This window comes from Branchiostoma lanceolatum, chromosome 3 (genome assembly GCF_035083965.1).
Source record: "Branchiostoma lanceolatum isolate klBraLanc5 chromosome 3, klBraLanc5.hap2, whole genome shotgun sequence".
In the NCBI taxonomy this organism is placed as follows: Eukaryota; Metazoa; Chordata; class Leptocardii; order Amphioxiformes; family Branchiostomatidae; genus Branchiostoma; species Branchiostoma lanceolatum.
In genome coordinates this window covers 20,448,733-20,472,177 of record NC_089724.1, presented here as the reverse complement: position 1 = coordinate 20,472,177, position 23,445 = coordinate 20,448,733, and the positions used below count along the sequence as shown (strand labels likewise).

Sequence of the window (23,445 nt, the reverse complement as noted above, 5' to 3'; positions counted from 1 at the left end):
GGGGCCATATAAGAATGCGGGACAGTTGGGTGTTACGTCATTTCTCTGCACTAACTAGTAATAACTCCAGATTCAGTATCCACCATGAGCGGGCAATGAGGACTAGCAGACGCCTGTCGGAATTGCAAAGAACAGCAGGCACATGTTGTGTCTCAGAGGAGACATGAAGCACTTTCATACCCTCCAAGCAGAGGAGTGGGTCCGGCTGGTTTTTGACGTGTTTTAGGCGTTTTTGTCGGGCTTTCTACTTTGTCATATTTTTTCCCCTCTAAATCCCAAAGAGTTTTTTGGGTTATACCCCACTTATAGAGAAAAACAACAACATGACAACGTAGGTTGAAGCCCGACAAAAACGCATAAAAACACGTAAAAACAGCCGGACCCACTCCTCTGCTCGGAGAGTAGCACTTCCACAGAACCATCGTTTAAGCAACGTTTCCAAAGTCGAAAGATGAAAAATGACAGAAGAGAGGTTGCTTAAAGTGGTTCGGGGAATCCACAGGAACATCACGTGGACCATACTATAGGGTAGCCTGGAAGCAGACCTGATGTTGCGGATGTCCATGCGGCAGGCAACAGAATGAGCACGAAACAAACGCTCTGACTTTAAGATCTGATTCTAGACTAGTTACTACAAACACACTTCGAGACAATTAAGTCGTGGGCGGTTGCCGATAGGCAGGCCTTCTCTTCTTGGTCGGGCCGTGGGAGCCTTGATCTTGCTGGTAGAGCGTGCAGTGCGGGCCAGAGTGGCTGGGAGACCGACGCTTGGAAGCCTTATGAAAAGATCTAGAAGAGATATGTAGGAAACACGTATTAGCATATTGGCAAGAATCAGACCAATAAACAATTTTGTAGTACTGAAAACTAGTATCCACCACCATCAGTGTTTTTTTGATACAGCGGTTGCAACCAGGGACACAAATAGCAGGATGGAAAAAAAGGTTTCTGTAGTTGGTACAGCTGTATGTTGTCGGATACCATCGTCGGACATGTAGTGTTATGAACAAACACATATTACATAACTTCGGTTGTGTAAAGCAAATCAACAATGACAGCACACTCAAATCACTGAAGAGTACAAAGATCACAAGTCTTTACCGAGCGCAGCACCTTACCTCCGGCTTTCTTGGATGAAGATAGCCTGCGGGGTGCTCGATCCGCGGCCATGGCTGATATTTCCTAGATCAATCACAGAAAAGGTTATACATTTGTAGGAAGATGTTCAACTTAAATCTATCTCTGGCTATTCAAGGGTTTAGGCAACTCTCTTCGCCCAATAGGATGGGCAGGTTCAGAAGGCACACAAGTAAAACGCGGCGTGGTGTTTCACTGAGACTGACCGTGATCATGTGTTAGAAAATTCAGTTGAAACAGTGATCACGTTCAAACTGGTAGCAAGAATGTTATATTGGTGTGAAACTAAGGGTTAAGCCTTGCAAAAATAGAATTGCTGGAAAGTCTGAATATAAGATGAAGGCTTTGGCGTCAAAAATGTTCTATTGGTGTGGAAAATGTAAGCAAAATTTCAAGCAATTCTATTTTTGCAAGGCTTAACTCTTCAAATGACTTCTAAGTTATCAATATAACATTTCTTAACATAACATTTTATCGAAAGGTAATGCACTTACTCTGCTTCTCGTTTGGCTCTGCGTGTGAGGGATCTAAGCGAGGCATCCTGGTGATCAGCCTTGCGCTCGGGGCAGATATCTAACATAGTCTCTGGACTCTCTACCCAGGGCAAGGTGGCGGTACAGTAATCTCCAAACAGATATTGGGGTGAAAGATCGGAGTGTTTTCTGACAGCCGGGGCTTCTAGATCTCAGTGACCCTCCCGCACCCCAACTTTCACCCCAGCATCTGCTTGTAGATAAGTAGCACAGGTCCCTCCGGAAAAGACAACCGCCTGTTGTGATGTTAAAACCGAAAATGGCGTTTATTTTAACGGCGAGATCGATGGAATGACGGGGGAACAAATACGTTTTGGACGAACCTGTTCTATTGGCGTCTCCTAGGAGACATGGTTTTGGTCCGATAGAAATATAGAATACAACACGCAGTCGCTAGTACCACCTGAGGTGGCAAAATTTCCTTATGATTTTTGAATAGAAGGGTGTCTGAGGAATATATTTTGATATGATAGCCGTCGCAGAGTGGTAGCTTTGACCCGGCTATCTGCCCTTGACCTTTTGACCCCCACATGGATCACACCCTTTGATACAATTATACAAAGGGGTGGGTAAATCAATTAAACATCAATATTTTCACATGAAACTTGGTAGGCTGATAGAGAATAGCCTGGGTGCCATCCTATTTCTACCGGGGCTCCTACACTCGCTACCCTAAAAAATAGCGAGTGTAGGAGCCCCGGTAGAAATAGGATGGCACACAGGCTAGATAGAGAATGAACTACCGCTAGGCCTATAGGGATTACAGAAATGTTAGTTTCATTTGGATATTCCTATCATATAATTTTTTGAAAATTTTGGGTAAAAAATGTTACCTTCCCTATATTTCAAAATGTGCACTGCTGTCAGGATCATCCTGTCAGCAGTGCAATTCTATCTACTGCTGACAGGATGATCCTGCCAATAGCATATTCAAATTCCGCGCGGCAGTCTTACCCAATTTGCGATAGTATCGTAATATCGTAACTGTCGTAAAATCTCAGAAACTCCGCTTTGTCCAACACGTGTCTGTACTTGCGCAGTGCGCTATTGTCAATATTAGGTGACAGTCCCACGGTTTCGGTGAAAGTTTTATGGTATTTGGGTCAAGGATCGATCAAATACAAACACGGTCTTCAAGATGGAAGAACCGATGGATGAACAGAGTGCAGAAGAGACGTCAGTGAAACAACCACAGAATTCGGAGGGCGATCAGAAGCCTGCGGAACGCAAGAAGCTCCCCTCCCTTCTCCGGCCAGTAGGTGTGTACAAATGGTTCCCATCTCCTTGAGCTAACTTTCATCATATGTAGCCGATAAACATGTCTAGGTTTCATTGGCTCCGATTGAGAGTACATGCAATGACAGCAAGAACGTTTGTGTAGAGAGGAATATGCTGTGACTGACAGTTAAAAACTGCAGATGAAAAAGATAGAGGAGACTTCGCGGTAAGCCAAAATTTGAATATTAACTTTTTTTTAGAAGTGGTGCCATGGTGCCGACTGATTAGTGAGTGAGAAACTTGCAAATTGTATCCCCTTGGGAATCCCCAAGGCTAGGGTTAGGGGGGGAGGAATGACAACTGTCCTTGCTACCAGGAAGGTACTTGCCATTTGACCAACACTAATAACCTACCTATATAGTGGGATTGTAATTGACAGGATCGTCTTGTGAATATAGTGGGAGAATTGACACTATCCAACGGATCATCCTGTCAATAAAAAATTGCACTATGGACAGGATCATCCTGTCAACAGTGCAAATTTGTCCACTATTGACAGGATCATCCTGTCAATAGCATCCTGTCAATAGCCACTTCTTTTTGTATTAGTGCCTCAGCTGACCTGAATGTAACATGATTGCTACGTGCAACATAAAAGAAAGAGCTGTCAAAATTGGGCTTTTGCCGTTTAAGGTTAAAGATACATTTCAATACTTACTATCATTTAGACTGTACATTGTGTTCGTGTCTTCTTGTGTAAACCAGCTTACTACACCTTGCAGTTTTCTGGAAAGTTCCCTATAGTTTGGTCATAATGACAGCCAGTGTAGTTATTGTTCCCTCTGCAGTGATGGGTGCCATCAGTATGGAGGAGTATGAGATGCAGTACTGGCCAAAGCTAGAGAATGCCATTGTACAGCTGCTAACTCAGACACCAGGAGACTATATCCCCATCTCATATGAACAGATGTACAGGTTGGTGTGCCTTATTATTAAATTGGGTCAAAATCAGGTTTAACTTTGATAGATCCAAGAGGGGAACCTATTGCCCCTTACCCTGGGGAGCAGATTGTCTGACAAGTATAAAATTCAGATTCACTGTGATGCTACTGAAAGTGAAACCCCTGATAGATGTATGGGACAAGGTCCCTGTCCCCTACAACTTTCACTTATCATTTTTTTATGTTGACAGATAATTGGTTTTGGTATGCTTCAACAGTAAGTCGAATGTACTGATGAAAAAGAACATGGCTGTATGTGGTGTACTTGCTGCAGTGTGACAAACAAATTTTGCAGGGACAGTTTAATATGTACAAGAAAACATTATTCAGAATAGTTGTCTTTATTTTGACCCACGGTGACCGCATAGGTGATCAAAGTCCATCCTCTATTGAGATTACTAATAATAGACGGGATTTTGCCCTTTAAAGTTTAGTTCTAAGTGGAAGCAGTCCTCACTGCTGCAATCTTATATAATAATATGGTAGTTATGCTGTGATGTACTGAACGAATGTTATTGTTAAATAGAAGTTTTGGTTTGAATAACATTCAAGTCCAAACATCCAGTATGCCAAAGTGCATAGCGTATAGGATGCCAGCTGGCATTGCTTCAGGGTTGTGGTAATTAGACAAACTTAGTTGAAGTTACCACTGTACATTTTATAGCCTGTTTTTTTGTGAACTGTACACATGTCTCAGCTGTGCATGTTGGTAATCTTTACCCATCCTTGTTGATACATGATCAATGTTTTCCTCCTCCCCAGCTGTGTGTACAAGTGTGTTTGTCAACAGCATTCTGAGCGCATGTACAACGACCTGATGAGCCTGGTCATAGGGCACCTTCAGAGAGTATCACAGGAGCTCAAGGTGGGTAGAGAAACAAGTACTTGAAGTAGTCTTCATTTTGGAGATAGGTGGACTTCTGGGGTGAAGGTATTGAATGGCATTGCTGAGCCTGTAGCACTTAAAAAAGGAGTTTGAAACTGTATTCCTTACTATTTAAGAATAGGCAAATGAGATATTGTGAAAGACCTTTTGTTCCAAGTTAAATTCCACAGTAGGACCCTGTTGCATACTGATAGAGATTGCTTTAAACCTGCCCATGCATTAAGATTCTTTGTAAGATTACATTATAGGTCCAGGATATACAAATGATACCCGATGCTCCAGATATTTCTCACTGGAAAAAGTGTCCAAGTATTGATTTGCACTAATATAGATTTTCAAAAGATTTGCACTATTATTACCAGAAATGTCTACCATGTGCATTTTGTAACTGATTAGAGATATATTTTTCTTTCCAGAGTTCTCCCCCAGATGTATATGTGGAGAGATTCAATTTTGCAATGACACAGTACATGCAGGCATTAGGAGGAATTGCACCTATCTTCAATTACATGGTGAGTATCAAATTTCGTTCTAACACTTGATCGTAGATGAAATCGAGCGTAGCTGGCACCTATAAGGGAGGGGCCCTTATAGCCCTGTACAGGGAGAGATTGCATAACACAGGTTAGATAAAATATTGGTTCAAAAGACATACATGTATCAGGACATTACAAGTAAAATAGACACCTCCCCATGGAAGGAAGTATTGTATTAGCTCTTCTATCTAATAGTAATACATGATTTATTGTGATCTGTATACCATGTTATTTGTTTTTTTGCAGAATCGTTTTTATGTATCTAGCAAACTGAACACAGACCTGAAGGAGGAGCTGCAAAAGCTGTTCACACTTCATGTTGCAGAACAACACATATCCACGTTATTCCGTGAGTGGCTGACATATATGTATACCCTTGTCAACTTGCCAAAGTCACAGTATGCTATCAAATCAGTCAACACTTTGCATGTTCATTATGGTCAGATATAAGTGTCCAGATTAAAAATGTTTTCTTTCCTTAGGTTTTTTCCCTTTTTTTTAAAAGAAAATTTCAGAAAGGAAGAAGACTGCTACTAGGAAACTGATATCAATTTCAATTTTATCAAAAGCTTTGTTTTTGTTTTTGTGATAAATAAAATCATTGCAGGGAGGTTATCACTAGTACTGTATGTTTTATTAGGCTTGTCTCAAGTTGAGTCCTTTTATGACCCATGCATGGTGGGCTGTGATTCACTGTTTGCACTATTTTTGTATCATGCTGGATTGTTCTTATACCAAATCATGCAGAACACGTTCTTCAGCTTGGAATCATGCATTCTCAGCATACAAAACATACTTTACAGGAATAATAGCTTCAAACCTTGAAGTGCTATAATTCCAGAGAGATTTATCCTCTCCAAATTGTTATAATCTCAGCCAGAGTCTATCAAAAGCTACTGCAGACCCTATCTTATGAATAGAAGCCCATGTCTGAGATAATACTGGCATAGGTTGCACGAGATAGAATGCCACAAGCTCCCCACATTTAGTCCTGAACTACCATTTGTGTAAACCTTTGAGTTACTACATGACTTGAATATGTTATAAACTATTGCTTTTCAGCTATGTTACAAGAAGCACAGAATAGGCCATTCGCAGTGTCACCTCCAACAATGGCAAATATTATCAAGACCCTGCACTCATTAAAACCAGGTAAAGTATTGTTGCTCATTGCACCTGGTATCCATGCCTATTATAGCTGCTGAGGCTCTTTTGTCCTCTATTTGTGGAGAGGACAAAAAAGAGCTGTCAGCTACATGTATAACAGGGATGGAGACCAGGCTACACTGCTTCTAGTTTCACAGAGATCTCAAGTGAAGGATCTTTTTCCATTTTGAATTTGATTTATTTTGTTTTGTCATTTTCTTACTGCAAACAAAGTGTACATGAGTTACTATGGAGATGGTTTGTGTTCTTTTGATTGATAGTTATTGATAGTCACTTTTAAACCCAGTATCATGTAACTTAAGGCCCTTACAGGAACTTAAGGGTACAAATGTAAGTAACAGTGACCTTGAGGTTATTTCTGTACCATGTAATGTGTACTGTGTTTCACAAATAAAATCTTACACACCTACTTTCCCACAGACTTAGCGCCACAGTATCCAGATCTTTTTGCACGGTTCATTCCCAATGTCCTTCCACAAGTATCAGCAGACGACCTTCCCAGAATAGTGGAGGAGACGAGACGATGGCAGCAGGAACTTTTGGAAAGGGAGGGTTTTGGAAGGTAAGGGTTTTGCCAGGGAATGTGCTACATTTGTATATTAGTAGGAATTGTGGTATGGATCAATCTACAGTAGAGCATACTGCATTGTGATACATGTAGATGCTGCTTAATTATTAGAATGATTCATAGGCAAGACTTATTCATTATCACTATTGTTGTGAAAGAAAAAATTCTATAAGGTATCATGCTTTAGTATTCAGCACTCTTTCATGGCTTCAAAAAATGTGCTTGTTGCAACATATAAATCTTTCTACGATAGTTTTCTTTTGCTTTTGTCTAAATCTTAATCAAATGTTAGAAAAGCTATATGGAAAGTCCCGATGTCATGATATAGATTATGTTCAACATACAATTGTCATATTGTTTCTTTGCAGGGGAGAGACAAGTAGGAAGAGGTCGGGAGATGAACTGCAAACAAGTGTGTACCTTATTTCATTCAGTGCAACTACTAGTATTTGATCGGAAAAGATGTTTAGGGTTAAAAGTTCCAAAAACTAAAATCATCTACTTGTCTTTCAAGAATATTGATGGTCTACTATTTTGACTGAATTACATTGATTGAAAAACATATAAAGTATTTTCTGATTTTGATAGAAAAATGCCTACTTGTGCTAATCAGAACAGAGATCAGTGATACAAATAAGATTGGGGCAATATTGTTATTTATCCTATGTATTTGTAGGTGAAGCTTTAGAATGTGTAATCCAGTTGTAATGCGAAGTTGTTTCTTCTTTGTTTCCTTACAGAACCAACACCTCTCAGCTTCATGCCAAAGAACAGCTGTTAACAGTGTTTGAAATATTCCCAGCTGCGGTGCTACGACACTCCACATGTACAGCCTTGTGTTTCAATAGAGCGGAGTCACATTATCACACCTAGGAGGACAGCTGAACCCTTCCAGTTGCTGTATTTACTCTGTCCTAGTTGCAAATGTTTCCTATACAAAAGCTCTCTTCATTCATTACCTTTACCACTCAGCCCCAACTTTAATCCATGGAGGAATATAGTATATATTGAAATATGGAATCTTGCTGTGTCTTTCTTTTCCTTATTACCTTCTTTACCAGTATGCTATAAGAGGCAGGTGTGAAACCAAGAAAAAAGGGTGCAATACTGGTATAATGCTACAGTATATGCACAGTCCTACTGCCTAATCTTTAAAAATCCTTGCATTTACCTGTTTGGTTGGCATGAGTAAAATGTATGTGCTTACCAAAAGTGACCTACACGCCTTAGACTATTATATGACACCTTTAGTGAAAATGCTCTCAGGTGCTATGTTTTGTAGAAACCAGTCTTGTTTAGTTTTACCGGTAATTGTGCTGCTACTACAATTCCTGCAAGCTTGTAGCATCACATAACAATGTTCTGGTTCAGAGTTGAATTAATTTCAATGTTGTATTTACAAGTCACAGCTGTGACATTTTCTTGTACCATATAATCATTTGACCACGCTTGTAATATTCATAGAGGATTATTTGTCAACCACATGTACATGTAAGAGATCAACCAAGCACTGTAGAAATTAACCTGAAGACTATCTGATTTTTGTACTTACAATGGACATTTACTGTTCACATATATCGGCACCCTCCAATTCAATGCATTGGCATTAAAAGAGTGGGATTTCGCAAAAATGGCAGGAGAATGCATCAAGGTGACAATGGATATGTTTACCTGGAAACAACATGTAGAGTGGATGGTAAAAATTCCTGGTTCCTTGAAATGGTGAGGTTAAAATTGTTTTTATTCCCTTGTTAAAAAATTGTTGCAGACTGTACTTGACACTGAGTTCATGTTCTGATGTGGACATTCTGCAAGCAGAAGCAATAAAAATCATGATGTGTGAGAAGCAGTCACCTAACGTTACATGGCAGAATGTCCAATCTTACATCCAATAAAACAAAAAACATTCATTGACAAACAAAGTCAAGTTAACATTAGGGATACGTCACAGATAGGTGGCTCAGATGATGGGTTTTACTCATGATGCAAGTCATGACACCTTTTTTTATGTCTTGGTGGTACAACCACGGAGGTTGTCCCCCTGTGACCTCCTTGGTACAACCTAGTATTGAAGAAGTCTGATGAGGGTGGAACAATTGCAGATATAGCTGAAACAGGTGCACAATGAAAAAAAATAGGCATATGTGGTGAAGTTGATTCCATACATGTATTTGTCTATGTTCCAAATATGATCACAGACTTCTGCCTTTTGCTCCTTGAACATGAGCTTAGTTTATACTTTTGACAAAAAAGCTGAGGTATTGAAGTGTTCATACAGATATTCTGTATTGTGCATTCACCATAATAGATTGATGATTGAAATGCACATTTTTGAGTCAAGATCAAACTGTTACAATGTAGGTCAAGGGTGGTTTTGGAGTTACTTTTGGATTCCAGGATCACTTACCATATTGGTTTGTAATGCTATTACTACTAAATATGTGGGACATTGTCTGCTACACCAAGAAATGAGATTTTTGTTTTGATAGGAGTTGTTGTTTAGGCCTCGTTCTAGGTTGTTCTTAAATATAGAAATTTTGTTTTGTAGAAAAAAAGAAAGAATCCAGATGACACCAGTTTATAACTGGATATACCTTAGTTCAGTGCCTTCCTACCAATAATTTGACCTTGGACCAGACATTAAGAAAGGTTATGGTTGCATATCAGTACCTTGTGAAATGAAGGAGGTCACAACTTCATGTCCAATGGTCTCAACAATTGTTATGGACAAAAGGAATCCTGTCCCTTAATTAAGTCCTGCTAAAGTTATCACTGAATTATTTGAATAGTAGTGTCAACGTTCCAGTTTGTGTCTGTGATACACCCTTCAAAATTGTATTTGCCATACCCTTGTCAAGATGCTCCTTCTTTTATCTTTGGCCCTGGCATTATTACCATACACACTGCAGGGCAGGCAGTCACTCTTGCCATGACAGAAATGCAGCAAGGAAAGGTATACTAAAACAGAATAGTTCCACCAGTCTGATGGCTTTATAACTTGTGTGATACATTATTGGGGAGATACATGTGCACTAGTTGAACAGTAGAGATCCAGATACAAAGTATGTTACATTCATGTAGTATTGATAGACTGGTCAGAATGATTTGTGAATGAACTTCTTCACTGTTGCTGTAAGTATGCTTCACATGAAAGAAATTTGATTTAGACATCTAATTCTTGTGTCTCTTTATTATTAATATTTGAAGCCACTTTTGCGGTAGTCATTAAATTCCATACACAATAACTGGCACGATTTTTTCAAGATATGCATTGGTTTTGTTATTATTTTATAATAATGAACAAAGGAAGATCATCCAAAAGGCATTTAAACGTCATTTCACACAAATTTCCCCACAGATTATTATTCGGGAATTAAATCAATTCAGCAGGGATTCGATTGAAGGACAATACGTATGCACTCCTTGATACAGTGTAGCGTTACATTTGCCAAACCAATGCCATCTATCCTGCAGTTCAGAATTTTGTCGCTAGGGATGCGAATTGCCATCACCTTTTAGTGTAAAAGCAAATCAGTAGTGGCTCAGTAGATAACTCAGTAAACAACATCCAAAAGGATTGCTCACCTTTGGCTTCCATCAGCACCTACGTTTCAGCTGTAAGCAGGGGGAGTTGAATCGCGTGGCATGAAGGGCTGATTATTTCTTCGGAGGGGTCTGGTTCCAAAATACACCATTCACAGGTACTTGTTACCAATCCGGAGCTAGCTTTACGGTCATGTGACGAAACGGAATGCAAACTCTTTTGTCTCCAGCTCGGCTGGTGTCCCTTGAAAAAAATCTGACCCACTATGTGGAAATTTCCCCCAAAATGGAGCACACAGGCCCGATGAGAACTTCACAGGTGGTGTTCAAGTCTGTGAAGAGCACAAGGACCTTGGACACGGGAGGACTTGATCTCCAAGAGTGATCCCAGCAGGACTCTAATACTTGAAAGGTGGGAGGGCTAAGTGTTTGTTGTTTCTCTGTCAACCGTCAGCACGACCTGGTTCTCCTTTAAAATATTTCGGATTTATTGCACATTACATTGATTATTCACAATATAGTTTACACAGGATAATGCCAAGACCCTGTGTGCACAAAACAATTAATCGTCACGATGTTGTTTTTCGTGAAAACTATGCTGAACAGATTTGTAGTTTGGACTTTGTAGACTGACTACTTGTTGTGCTTCCCAACTGCAGGTGTAAAGTTGTTCCCTTGTCTGAGCCATGCACGCACCCAGGCGGAGAAAAAAGCGTCCCGCCGCCAACCTCAAGTCGGTAGAGGTGTCCCGGGGCAGGGGAGGCTACGGCTTCACCCTCTCGGGACAGGTACCGTGCATGTTGAGCTGCATCGTCTCGGGCAGTCCGGCGGAGCGAGCCGGACTCAGGCCCGGGGACTACGTCATGGCAGTCAACGGTGAGAACGTTGCCAAGCTCCCGCACGAGATCGTGGTGAGGATGATCGGCGGCTGTAAGGGCGTCCTGCGGCTGAGTATCGCCCAGAGACACGGGGACGACTCCGAGAGCTCTGAGGACGAGTGGTTCGCGACCCGCCCGGGTAGACCTGGGAGGGACAGGTCAGCTGGCAGGTATGCCCCCCTCCCCACTTGTAGGTTTGATATCAACACAAATCTGCACATCTCTGTATCATTCCTATTTGGATAACTTCAAGTGGCACTTCAGTGGTGTTTGTGGCTTTACACAGGAAGTTATCTAAATATGTATAGTCCAATTTACATGGCACAACATTGTTTTTGGTTTGAACTTGAAATTTAGAACATGTTTTGTTTTGGATAGTTGATAGTGTTTCAGTCAGGACATGGCTGAAGACGTGAGGAATTTCTAGGAAACAATATCTTGTTTTCTTAGATTTTCAAACATTGTATTTAAGACATGTTGCATGATTTCACCACAATCATAGAAAACAAAAGTGCTTCTGCTATGATCACATAGAAAAGAGTCTTACTTACCATGACCATATACTCATGATGATAAAGAGAAGAGCGTGATAGTGAACCCCAGGGGACAAAACTTGTACAAGCAACACCTAAAACGTCATGATATATCCTGTGTCAGTAGAATACTAGTAATTGTCTACACGAGCTAAATACTTGTTGACTTTGAAAAGAATAATCGTGTTGTAAAAGCTTTTGTGCAAGGTGAGAACAAAGACAAAAGGACAAAAACATTGGAAAGGAAAGCTATCATGATCACTTGATTCTCACTATAGAAACATCAGAAGTCTGTACATAAGATAAAATGCTACAATTTAAACACAGTAGTATGCTCCTTTTTTCTGCACAATGTGCATTGAATGAATATCATGTCACCATCCCAAGGTTTTGAAGCAAAATGTATTATGGGACAAGCAGCTATCACTATTTTTGTGCTTCTGGCTAGATACTACATACTCTACACCAAGTTTCGAATACTAGCAGATATTCATAATTGCCTGTACAATGTATTGTTTTTTAAACCATTGTATATGAAGGTTATAGATCTACACCCAGGTAGATTATGTATTACAGAATAAATCTAGCAACTGGATAGATTCTCTAAAGTCTTAGTCAGATATTTCAGATAACATCCACTATCTTTCATCAGTGAATGATGTTTAATAACTTCGTCTTTTTCTGCAGGTATCCTAATGTAAGCCGAGCAGCGAAAGTTGTTGAAGACATTGTGTCTGGTGCGCTGTTTGCTTCCAGCCCACAGACGCAACAACTCCTGTCTCCTCTTGCTCCCGTCACACACTTTACCTCAGAAATACCTGAAGAAGTCAACAGGTCAAATGGACAGGACCCTCCTGCGGCGGTGAGACCTAAAGCGCCCAGGGTACATCCGTCTGGTATGGCATCAGATTCCTCCAACTATGATGGGTTTAACGACTCTTCCAGGGACCAGCATCTACGGAGATCCCGTAGTCAGCCATTGCTGAATGAGCAGGAAGATAAGGGGAGATCAGACCAAGAGGGAGAAGCTTGGAACCCTGCGATGTCTCCAGATCTAAGACCAGAAGAGGTGGCATGTATAGAGGCTGACCAGGAACACTGCTTCCTAAGGGTCATTGTAGGGTACCTTGGCTCTATAGAGATGCCAAGACAAGGGAACTCGGCTACTGTGAGTATGCAGAACATCCGCAGTTGTGTACGGAGGTTGAGAATGGAACAGAGAATACATACCCTGGTCCTGATGGAAGTGAGAGAAGGGAGTGTAAGACTGCGGAATAACAATGGAGAAACCATTGCCATATACCCTGTGGAAAGACTAGCTTTCAGTGGTGTCTTCCCAGATGACAAGCGGTTCTTTGGCCTCGTCACGACGAGAGGTCTGGACGACGAGAGTTGTTATGCTGGAAGCGAGGACGAGCGTTCGCTGAATGTCGGTACATCTTGCCACGTGTTCATGGTAGATCCGGAGATAAGTGCACACAATATCCATGCTCAAAGAGCGCAAGAATTCTCTATAACGTGTACCACGAACCCAGAAACGGGAGGGTGCGAGGAGTTCCCGCGCTCAGCACGTCCCCTCTTACGTACAGTGGGACTGCTGTATCAGAGAGGGAACGATGAGGGCACATTGACTCGAGAAATCGAAATGGCCCGATGGCAAGCCTTCCCTGACCAAGATGCCCTCCATGCGCCTCCAAGGCGAAGTAATAGCAATAGCAGCAACAGCGACAGTGGGATTGGTTACTGGAAAGAAGAGGGATACAGAGTAAACAACGACAGTGTACATGTTGTTGATCTGAGTAGTGATGAGTATGGAATGATGCAGGTCCGCAGACCAAATGCCCAACAACAACAGAACAGAACAGTTAGGGGTGCTGAGGGTCCCCAAAACAGGGGGACGGAAAACTCTCCAACTTCCAATGGATTGGCGAATGGAAAACATTCCAAACTTAGTCCACGTGTGAGGGCAGATATCCCTCCGCATTTGAACTTGTCGCAAAGACGAGGCCACCAAGGGCAGGCCAGCTTTCAGAGCAGGACTAATCCGTCACACAACAGTCACGGGCCTGCCAGACAGCAGTCGGCCCACCAGAGTAGACCTCGCGTTCCCCCCGCCCCGTCTCCGCACGTGGAGATGTGGGACCAGCTGGTACAGCAGCAGGTGGGGAAGATGAGAGACGCGCGCGCGTACAACTACAGCTCCAGCGACTCCAACTCACCGATTAAAGACCGTCCTCCACCCATCCCACCCAGGCGAGGGCCATCTGCACGACCACAGGGCATCAACAGCAATAGGCAAAAGGTTAGTATGGGCTCCCCTCCTCCATTTTACATGTAAGTTTGTTGTTTGATAATGTTTGATGTTTGATTAGAAATCCAAATATGTGTCTGTGACATTGTTGCTGTGACAGGTTAGAATATTGGGTCATTGGCACTCATTGCTCTACCACAGCATTCTGTGGTATATATCAGTTATCTTCCCTAGTTGTCAAATTAACCCAACTAACTTATGTAGATCTAAATGATCGTTCGGCACAAAACTTTGTGTCTAGTACTAGTACATGTAGTAGCTAATTTGGGGGATTTCAAGGTCCACAGTGCAAAATATATCCAAAACTGAAAATACTACCTTTATTTTGATGCACTACAGTACTATTGTTAAATGTTTTACTTATACATTACAGGTTTGATGACTAACAGCACAATGCCACTTCATGATGCCTGTTTTAGATTTGCAAATACTTCCACTTAGGTTTGACTTGTTCCCCAATGGTTTTTATGCACAAGCGATAACAACAGGTGTTCTTACTTCATTATCATAATACTGGTATCAGAAAACTATCATCTTATTCTGAACAATGTGTTTGTTTTAGATCCACACAACATACTCAGACAATTAATCGATATAAACAAGTCAAAACGACCTGTACTCACTGATACTGAAGTCCTGCAATGGCCATTTAAATTGCATGCTATTTGTTCATCCATGGCATTTTCTGCCTAACTAGTACCACTGTTATCTCCTGACATTCAGCTGTAGACTGGATGGAAATGATTTCTGTTTACATCGTACATTTTTGGGGTTGGGGTTTTGTGCGCGTGAGAAATTTGCGCGTGAAAAACTTGCGCGTGAAAAATTTGCGCGTGAAAAAATAAAGTTCAAGAAATGTGTCAGGAAATGTGCACTACAAAATTCTTAGTCAGAAAATTGTTACCACATGATATGATTTTGCATCTGTTTCCTGAATTTTGGGTTTGAATTTTAGGTCCCTTGGGAATATCTAAGCTGACTCCCAAGGGTTTTAAAACCTTTTTTGAGGTTTTAAGCTTAAAACTTGAAATAAGATGACCCACAATGGAATTAAGTATCTTATTGCTGCATTCTACAGTTCAAAATGTTGTTCTTTCAATCTTCAAGTGATTTTTAAGTGATTTTCAAATGTTAAGTTTTCACGCGCAAAAAAGTTTGAAATTTGCGCGTGAAAGAATCTGCTTGAGAAAAGATTAATTTAGGCTAATAGAATGGAGAAAAGCTTCAAATAGTTACATTTTACAATACAAAACCTTATATAAGTAAGTTGACTATGTATTTCTTAAAGATTCAAGTGATTTTCAAATGTTTAGGTTTCAAGCCCCCAAAAGTTTAATTATTCCCAAGGGACCTATTCCCAAGGGACTAAAAAATCAAAAGTTTTAAAACCATAAATTCAGGTGTCAGATGAAAAATTGTATCATGGGATCACATTTTCCTGTCTAAGAAAATTATACTGCACATTTTCTGACACATTTTAAAGAAATTAATTTTTTCACGCGCAAATTCTTCACGCGCAAATTTTCACGCGCAAATTTTTCACGCGCAGAAAACCCGTTCCCCATTTTTGGGGACAAGTCAACATTATAAATGTAGCACTCGATCCACATGCAAACAAAATTCCAATCTTTCCACAAACATCTCATGTAGAAGGATCCCACTTTTAGAAGGCAGCTGCACTAAGATTTATCTAGAAATTAGGAGACCTTTGGTATTGCAGCTTTACAATATTGTCCAGTAACGAAAACAAAAGTAACGATAATGGTGAAGAAAGTTAGGTGAGTAAAATATGAATTATGTTTATTAAAAGATGTATTTATTGGCGGTGTTGATTAAATTCTGATGGAGTGTGTGACTGTGAGTGTGTGTGCACAATCCAATTCACAGTAGTATCAACCTACCCAAACCTATTAATCAATGTTTCAAACTTGGTTGAATTTTAACAACAGAAACAGGTTTCCTTGGCTGGAAAAATATGAGTATGAAAATTTGCCTGTGAGAATGAACAAATTAGACACAATAACTTTTTTTAAGATGTGTGGCCCATGGAATTGAATGTCTAGACTACCATAGAAAATGTAATCTGATCAATCAAATAGACTAGAAAGTAGTCTGTAATCAGAAGGATTGCTATTGTTGTGGGGGAACATCCATCTGTGTAAGACTATTACAAGCATGATAAGTGTCTCTGATTCTGTGGGAATTGTTTTGTGTGCTTCTTTACAATACCAGAGGAGGTGAGAGGGTTGGTACTTCCCATTCATACACTGGTGCCTGTTGGCTGGTACTTGGCTATAATGATAACTGGGTGTCTCCCTTCAGAAGCAGCCTGCTGTGCTGGGTGATATAGCTTTTTGTTGTGGAAATTCAAAACGATCAACAGTGAGAGTGGCAGTGAAAAGAATGATTAGTCTGATCTGTAACTGACACAAAGAAAAATGAAAACTCTTTATAACAACTATTGTTCAGCAGTTTTTGTAAGCAATATTGAAAAGTTGATATTTTGTTTTGTCCAAATCTATATTGCAAATAGATTTGTTCTGTTTTGGTAGATACACTGTTTATTTAAATTATTACCAGCATCTTTCTAATTTGCATCTAGAAATAAGGAGTTTGAATTCATATTCAACCTTCTATGACAGAAACACTTGTACAACAAGTTGTAGCATTTTTATGTTTTCCAAAGCATTTCAACTTATCATACCCATTTCTTTTTTTTTAGAAATCTTTATGTAACTTATTGCAAGTCAGAGTAAAAATACTTCAGGACAGTGTTCTCGCCAGCCTGAAATTTTTACCCGTCATTTCAATTTTCCTGTCGGGAAGAACATATCGAGCGCCGAAGGCGCGAGGCGTCGCGCCGGAGGCGTGACCATCCTAGGGGGGTCCGGGGGGTATTCTCCCCCGAAAAATTTTGGAATCTAGACCCTCTGAAACGCTATTTCCTGCATTTTGAGGGGCAAATTTCTTGGTAGAATAAGCTAAGTTTAATGACATCTCTTTCGGTGAAAAATTACACAAGGGTTTCAGGCTTAATTTTGGGAGGAGGCGTGCCGTCGATCATCGCGGTAAGATCGAATGTTCACACACAAGCTACATTTCTATGTTGTATACAATCGGCAAAGAAAAGAAAATCAAGCACAACAAAACTTTATTACGTATCTACGTCCTACAAAAAATACACACAGAATAAGTCGGCAAAATTAAAATTTTTCAACACTTGTCCCGTATGCTCCCTGTAATTATTGAACATAGAATTTGACACCCTACTTTGAGAAAGAACGCCATAAAGACATCCATTTTTTTCTCCCATGTTCTCTACGGTTAATTTCTCCGGTAACTGCACTGAATGTCTTCAAAAGTTGTGGATTCAAGCCTTCCAACAGCCGCTTCGTCGTGCGATCCTTGCGATCCCCGCCATTCCTCTAACATCTCGCAAATTCACGCTTAGCTGAAATCACGCGAGCAGCGAGACTCGCATGTCATTGGTCGGTATTTCTTGACGCGACGGAGACGACGCACTGTGATTGGTGGTCATGGTGGAATAGAATATCTGACGCCTGTTTACCATTTCTTTCGGGAAGAAAGCGCATTCAACTCAGCCGCCGCGGCTTGAAACTTTAATAATATTTACAGATTACAGATAGCCTAGCTATAGGAATATTGCTGAATTTTTAGGCTTCTTTGATAACGAGACTGACGGGGAACCGAGAAGGACAAAACAGAAATAAACGTCAGCCCGATGCGACCAGCCAAAACTGTGGGGAGGGCGGCGCATGACGCCGAGTTTTCGGCGGCCACCAAATATCCACCACGGCGCTCTTTGTGTGTGGCTGGGGTTGTCGCCGGCGGGCATTAGAAATGATCTAGATCGCCCTCGTCGCGAACTTCCGGTGATCCTCTGGAGTTTTTGAAAAATTCTAAACTCTGTCTAAATATCTTTACACACCGATTTTCGGCCATTAAAAATGACGGGTTGGGCAAAAATTTTGTCCGTCATGAGCGACAAAAACCCGTCAAATGACGGGAGGAAGGGCGCTGGCGAGAACACTGCTTCAGGAAAACCAGAAAGCACTGAATCGAAATGATGATCTCCAAGCAGATGTAGAAAGGCAAAATTGCACTGTTTTTCAAGCAAGCCTTTCTACATCTGCTTGGAGACTATCAAATGCCACATATGGCAGGTGTCAGTCTGAGCAGGAAATACAAAGATAGATGGACACCCCTTGGCTCAGTAATGATAGCCTAGAATCTGTTATGACCCCAAGGTATGTACCGGTTGTGCAAGAGTTGTATGAAGTAAGGAACTTTTTGTCCAGTTCAGAGAAGTAGAACGACTACCAGTGTACAACATGTCAACAAGCCTGCCATCTGGCTTGTGAAGAATGTTGTCCAGAATACGAGGAGACACTGTTGACCAACTGTGTTCTGGCTCGCAGGCCTTTTGAGGTGCCAAATAGGAAACCCTATTCAGGCTTTTCTCAGCTGGTGTTTGGAGTTGGCAGCTCAGTGTGAGTCCCTGCATCCGCAGGGGTCGAATAAATTGTCAGGCTCGGCTGGCTCCTTTCTGTACAGTGGGAGTGCTTGTATGTGTTTAGTCTGAGTGACTTTTCTATTCTGTGCTGTACACAGGGTGCTACGTTGTCAGGGAAGGGAGCCCAGCCACCACGGATGCAGAACTCACAACAGACACAGTCTCATGAGGTAAAGGAACTTACTCTATTTCATGTGCACCATGTTATTGTTGTCATTGTTTTGGTTAATTAGCACTCTACCCACAATCTGTGAAAATCTAGAGTGTCTGTATCACTCCCAGCTGATCATCAGGGACAACAATACAAGAAATTGGACATTGTGTGATTGTAAGCCTTGATCTCCATGACTAGATTAGCTCTGAAAAGGATCAACCTCTCTACCCCCATGTGATACTTTGTTTACTTTGAAGGGCTAGCTGCTAAGTCCTCATGATCAGTTGTATCTCAGTTGCCTATTGTGGCCACAATTTAGACCTTGTACATGTACTAGTGTGTCTATCCTCTCCTAAGATGTCCATTGCCTTTTTGTTGTTGTCAAAGAACGAAACATGACGGTCTTTTTTGGGACTTTAATACCTTTATTTGTAGTGATGTGGGGGGGGGGGCACTTAGTGTCCTCAGTGTGTAAATGTTTGAAGAAGCCAGGCTGGAGGAACAGTGTTTGCAGTGCTTGCCTTCAGTCCAAGTCTTGCCCTCTCGACACCCTCTTCAGAAAAAAGGAACCATGTTCCATGTTTACCTTGCATGCACTGTAAAGTGTTCCTGCCAAGGGCAGTGGCTTTTTCTCCCTCAGAGTCAGACTCTAGAGATATTTTCCTTTCCAAGTCATAATATCTTGCTTTCTTATATGGTCTGACAACTTAGTAATCTACTTGTAGGAAGACAGTAAAAGGTCACCAACTTTATGAAAAATCTTTAATGTTAAACATATTATGTACAAGTTGTCCTCAGATACATGTAAAGCTTCAGTGCATGTAGCCTCACCTTTTGGACCCGCCATGAAATTTGCCCTAATTTCCATCACAAAGGATAGCCTAACTACACATGCCTCTCACCCTAGAGGCATTGAACAATTTGAAGAAAAAGCAGGCTTCTTTAGAAGTGGTATGAAAATGTTCTTGTGAATATCATGTACTTGTTTCAGGAAAATAGTAAATTTTATGTGTTTTTCTTGCCGTTCTCAGTTTTCCTTTACCTTTTCATTATTTTGAGATTACTATACTGTTCAATAATGGAGAGAGATTCAGCACTAGCACTGCTAAATGCTAGTTTGTGATATATACTATAGCCAAACGCAAGTTAAAGCCAGGATTAAGTATCTAATTTGTTTTTGGATTGCCAGGATTTGTACCACTGGAGCTTTGCCAAAGGCTGCCTTATGGCACTTCCAGGGTTCCAGGGGAGTTGTAGAGTTAGGAGAGTTAGGCAGATTTGCCTTTCTACCACTGTATAACTTGACTCTTACTCTAAGTACATGTACTCTAAAGACAGTCATTGAAATATGTATGTATAGGTAAATGAACATATTGTTGCATGTTTTGTGGTCAACGGTTTGTATGTATTCAGTCTGCTTGCCTTTTCCATCATTTTTGGGAATTAAAATGCAAACAAGTAGCTGATCTTGGACAACACATTAAAATCAAAGGCCTACTAAAAAAAGATCCACAATTAGGAATTCAACCTTTTCAGCAAGCCTCTGAAGGCGCATGTTGCCCAGGGAGATTTGCTACTCACTGTAATTGCTTCCGTTGGGAGTGGACAAAGAAAATTGATTTGGCTGCCTTGATCTATAATTATAATTGTCCCTGGACAAGCTGATCATGTAATATATATGTATGACATACCTGTACTGTAGTATTCGTATTTTTAACAAGCTGAGCTACCTTATTGACATTCATCATTGGAATATTTTCCTAGCTAATTAAATTGGAGACCGTAATCCCCTTTATAAAACCTGGTTCACCAGTTCTTTCCTTTAGTCACTGACGAAAGACAGCGGATGTTGTTTGAAACGCCTGTTTAAACATTTTATCCAGTTGCTTGAGTAACTGTCTTATTACCTGGATATCTAACCTTCATTGACATGTAATCCCCTTTAGTTCAATCAAAGACAAAAAAGATTGTTTTCCTTAGTCATCAATAGGAAATTATACAAGTCAGTTGGAAACCCCTGTGTACCATATTAGGTCAATTTATTATTGCCTGTCCATTTTGCCCAATCATATATTCTTATCAATAATTACCCATACTCAAATTGCATGCATTTGTCGTGGTGCTTAACGGCAGGGTTTTCAGCCCAGAACCCAGCGGTCCCTGGTTCGAATCCTCTGATGCCACCGATGTTGTGCTCTTAGCTATAGGAAAAGACACTTTACACGACTTTCCTCACTCCACCCAAGTGTAAAAACGGGTGTATTATATGTGTGGGTCACGGCACCGGCAATAGCTGCTTGTGTCCCACGTGTATTGCACTGTTGCAATTCTATTTAAGAAAAAAAACACAACAACAACAGGAATTGATAATTGTGTTACATTGATTACATGTAGGACATTCTATTTCAATCAGTAGCCAAACGATTCATCTTTCTGATTTTTCAATTACTGTTTCACAGTCTGTTGTTCAGGTTTACTTGCATGTATTGCTATTACTAGTTTCTGTAGTTCCTCTTGAAGTTGAAAGCATGTTACTGTGTGGTGCCTATCACAGAAGATTTATGTTTCACCTGAATGAGTTTTATGATGTTGACAGGAAAGTAGCCGATTGATTATTCTACCATTAGCTGTCAAGTTCCTGCAGAGTTGTTTATTTTCCGTCAGGATTGATTTATTTTGTTCTTGCTGATCTCTGTTGTTGTGAAAAGGGTTAGTTCATAATAGCTGAAACACCCATGAAACGGGACATTGTTGTATGTAATAATTCTTGTTCTGTTTAAGGTGCAAAGACGGATTTAGAAGAAAAAGTATTGATATATAAAACTGTTGGATCCTTTGATGCATGGGCTTTTTGTTCCTATAAAAGTATAATCTTATTAGATTGCTGACAACATTTTTAAAAGTTTTGTAAAAGTATAGACCTTTTCAAAATAGCTGAGTTTTGTGGCGGATGATTGTAATGTAAAAAGACATTAATATGATCTTTCAGTTTCACCCCAACATCTGTTTGGAGATTAGTTTTAGGTTTTTGATCATTGCCAGTGCCTATTTTTTGCCTGATCATGAATTATGAATGTTTCCAGCTGTGAAATCTGGTTACATGTATTATTGGCAAATATTTCGTTCCACCCTTCTGTGTATCTCGCCGGATTTGCGAGGAAAGATACCAGGCCTGCTTGTAGCTGGAAAGGGAGGAGACTGCAGTCACCTTTGCAAGGTCAATTAGAGGCGCGGGGTCGATAACTGGTAGTCATTAACAACATTTCCATAAGCAAGGGTACTTACTCCCATCTTCTTGATAAATGTGTACCAACTCAATTAGTGGTAATCAGTGCAACAATCTCTCTTTTCCTCCTTTCAACAGTCTGATGAGCTTGGGGATGTGTGGCCAGTGTGCTGTTATCGATGGTACAATGGCAGGGTGGTTTCACTAGCTTCTATTAGCTTTGTACAAAGGGCAGGTCAGTTTCAAACAAGAAGTCAAATACCTCATACGTACCTCCGTGAAATATTGAAAGTGTTTATGAATTTCTAGTTTTATTTATGTAGGATTATTACTTGTGAATTTCTCGCCGATTCCTTCAATGCATTTTCCCACTGACTTCCTTTTAACAGACATGCATATATACAGTATAGCAGGAAATAAGATAACTTGAAAGTTAGATAATGTTTCTGGGACCTTTCTGGGATAGTTGACTTAACAGCTTCAGTGTCAGTTTCCCCTATGACGTACATGTATGAGCCTAGCAACTTAGGACCCAGGCCAAGTAATCCTTCACAATCCTGCTACAAATGTACCTCTGATCACACCATTTCCTCCCTCCCAGTCACACCTGCCACTCTGAAATATTCAAATAACTTCAGACAGACACTTTAAGGCAAACAAACATGCATACTGAAAATAGTGGCTCCAGTAATAAAAAAAGGTCCTACTCCCAGTGCTGTTTCTGACTTTCTGTCATACTTTTTGTAGCATTCCAGTGTGTGCATTCAGCAACATCTTTGAAGTGAAGATGATCTTATTGATTGATACTATCTTTTGCAAGCCTTTCCAGTTTTCCAATGCAGACTCTACTCTACCACATAACATATGAATAGTTTAATGGACATGACATATGAATAGTTTAATGGAACAAAATGATAAAGGTATGAAACAATATAATATCTACTGATGTGATGCAATACTTTTTGAAAACATTTGACTGCCTTAGTGGTAGAAATTTCCTTATTGGTGCAAGCATCATCTCCACCGCTGTATCCATGGTAACAACATGCAGCACTCATTACGCTAAATAATACACAGGATAATCATTATTAATGGAAAAACCATAATTAGATCCACATACGTGATAAAGGTTACGTTCCGTTGCCATCAACAGCATTCTACATGTACATGTATGTGTTTCTTACAAAAGATATTGATTTCAGCAAATCTGCTCTGTACGT

The 23,445-nt window shown here is 40.5% G+C and overlaps 2 protein-coding genes across 6 annotated transcripts in view; both read left to right on the top strand.

Annotated features, from left to right (window-relative positions):
* The first annotated feature begins 2,683 nt into the window (after positions 1-2,683).
* LOC136430948 (CDK2-associated and cullin domain-containing protein 1-like) lies at positions 2,684-10,221 on the top strand. 2 transcript variants are annotated; one of them, XM_066422059.1, is made up of 9 exons: positions 2,684-2,929; positions 3,737-3,863; positions 4,652-4,754; positions 5,192-5,287; positions 5,558-5,660; positions 6,374-6,463; positions 6,899-7,040; positions 7,415-7,458; positions 7,787-10,221. In XM_066422059.1, exons 1-9 carry the CDS (start codon positions 2,809-2,811, stop codon positions 7,825-7,827), a joined length of 867 nt encoding a protein of 288 aa, XP_066278156.1. In that variant the 5' UTR covers positions 2,684-2,808; the 3' UTR covers positions 7,828-10,221. The 2 variants fall into 2 exon arrangements, with proteins under 2 accessions (XP_066278156.1, XP_066278155.1); XM_066422058.1 differs by having other exon boundaries at positions 3,719-3,863.
* A 416-nt stretch (positions 10,222-10,637) lies between these two features.
* LOC136430946 (regulator of G-protein signaling 12-like) overlaps positions 10,638-23,445 on the top strand; it is a 58,675-nt gene continuing 45,867 nt past the window's right edge. For 2 of the 4 annotated variants that reach the window (XM_066422056.1, XM_066422055.1), the window contains exons 1-4: positions 10,638-11,001; positions 11,249-11,637; positions 12,688-14,302; positions 18,944-19,015. In XM_066422056.1, coding sequence (XP_066278153.1) covers positions 11,276-11,637; positions 12,688-14,302; positions 18,944-19,015 — 2,049 coding nt within the window. In that variant the 5' untranslated portion in view covers positions 10,638-11,001; positions 11,249-11,275. The remainder of the gene's footprint in view (positions 11,002-11,248; positions 11,638-12,687; positions 14,303-18,943; positions 19,016-23,445) is intronic. The other 2 variants (XM_066422054.1, XM_066422052.1) reach the window with 2 other exon arrangements.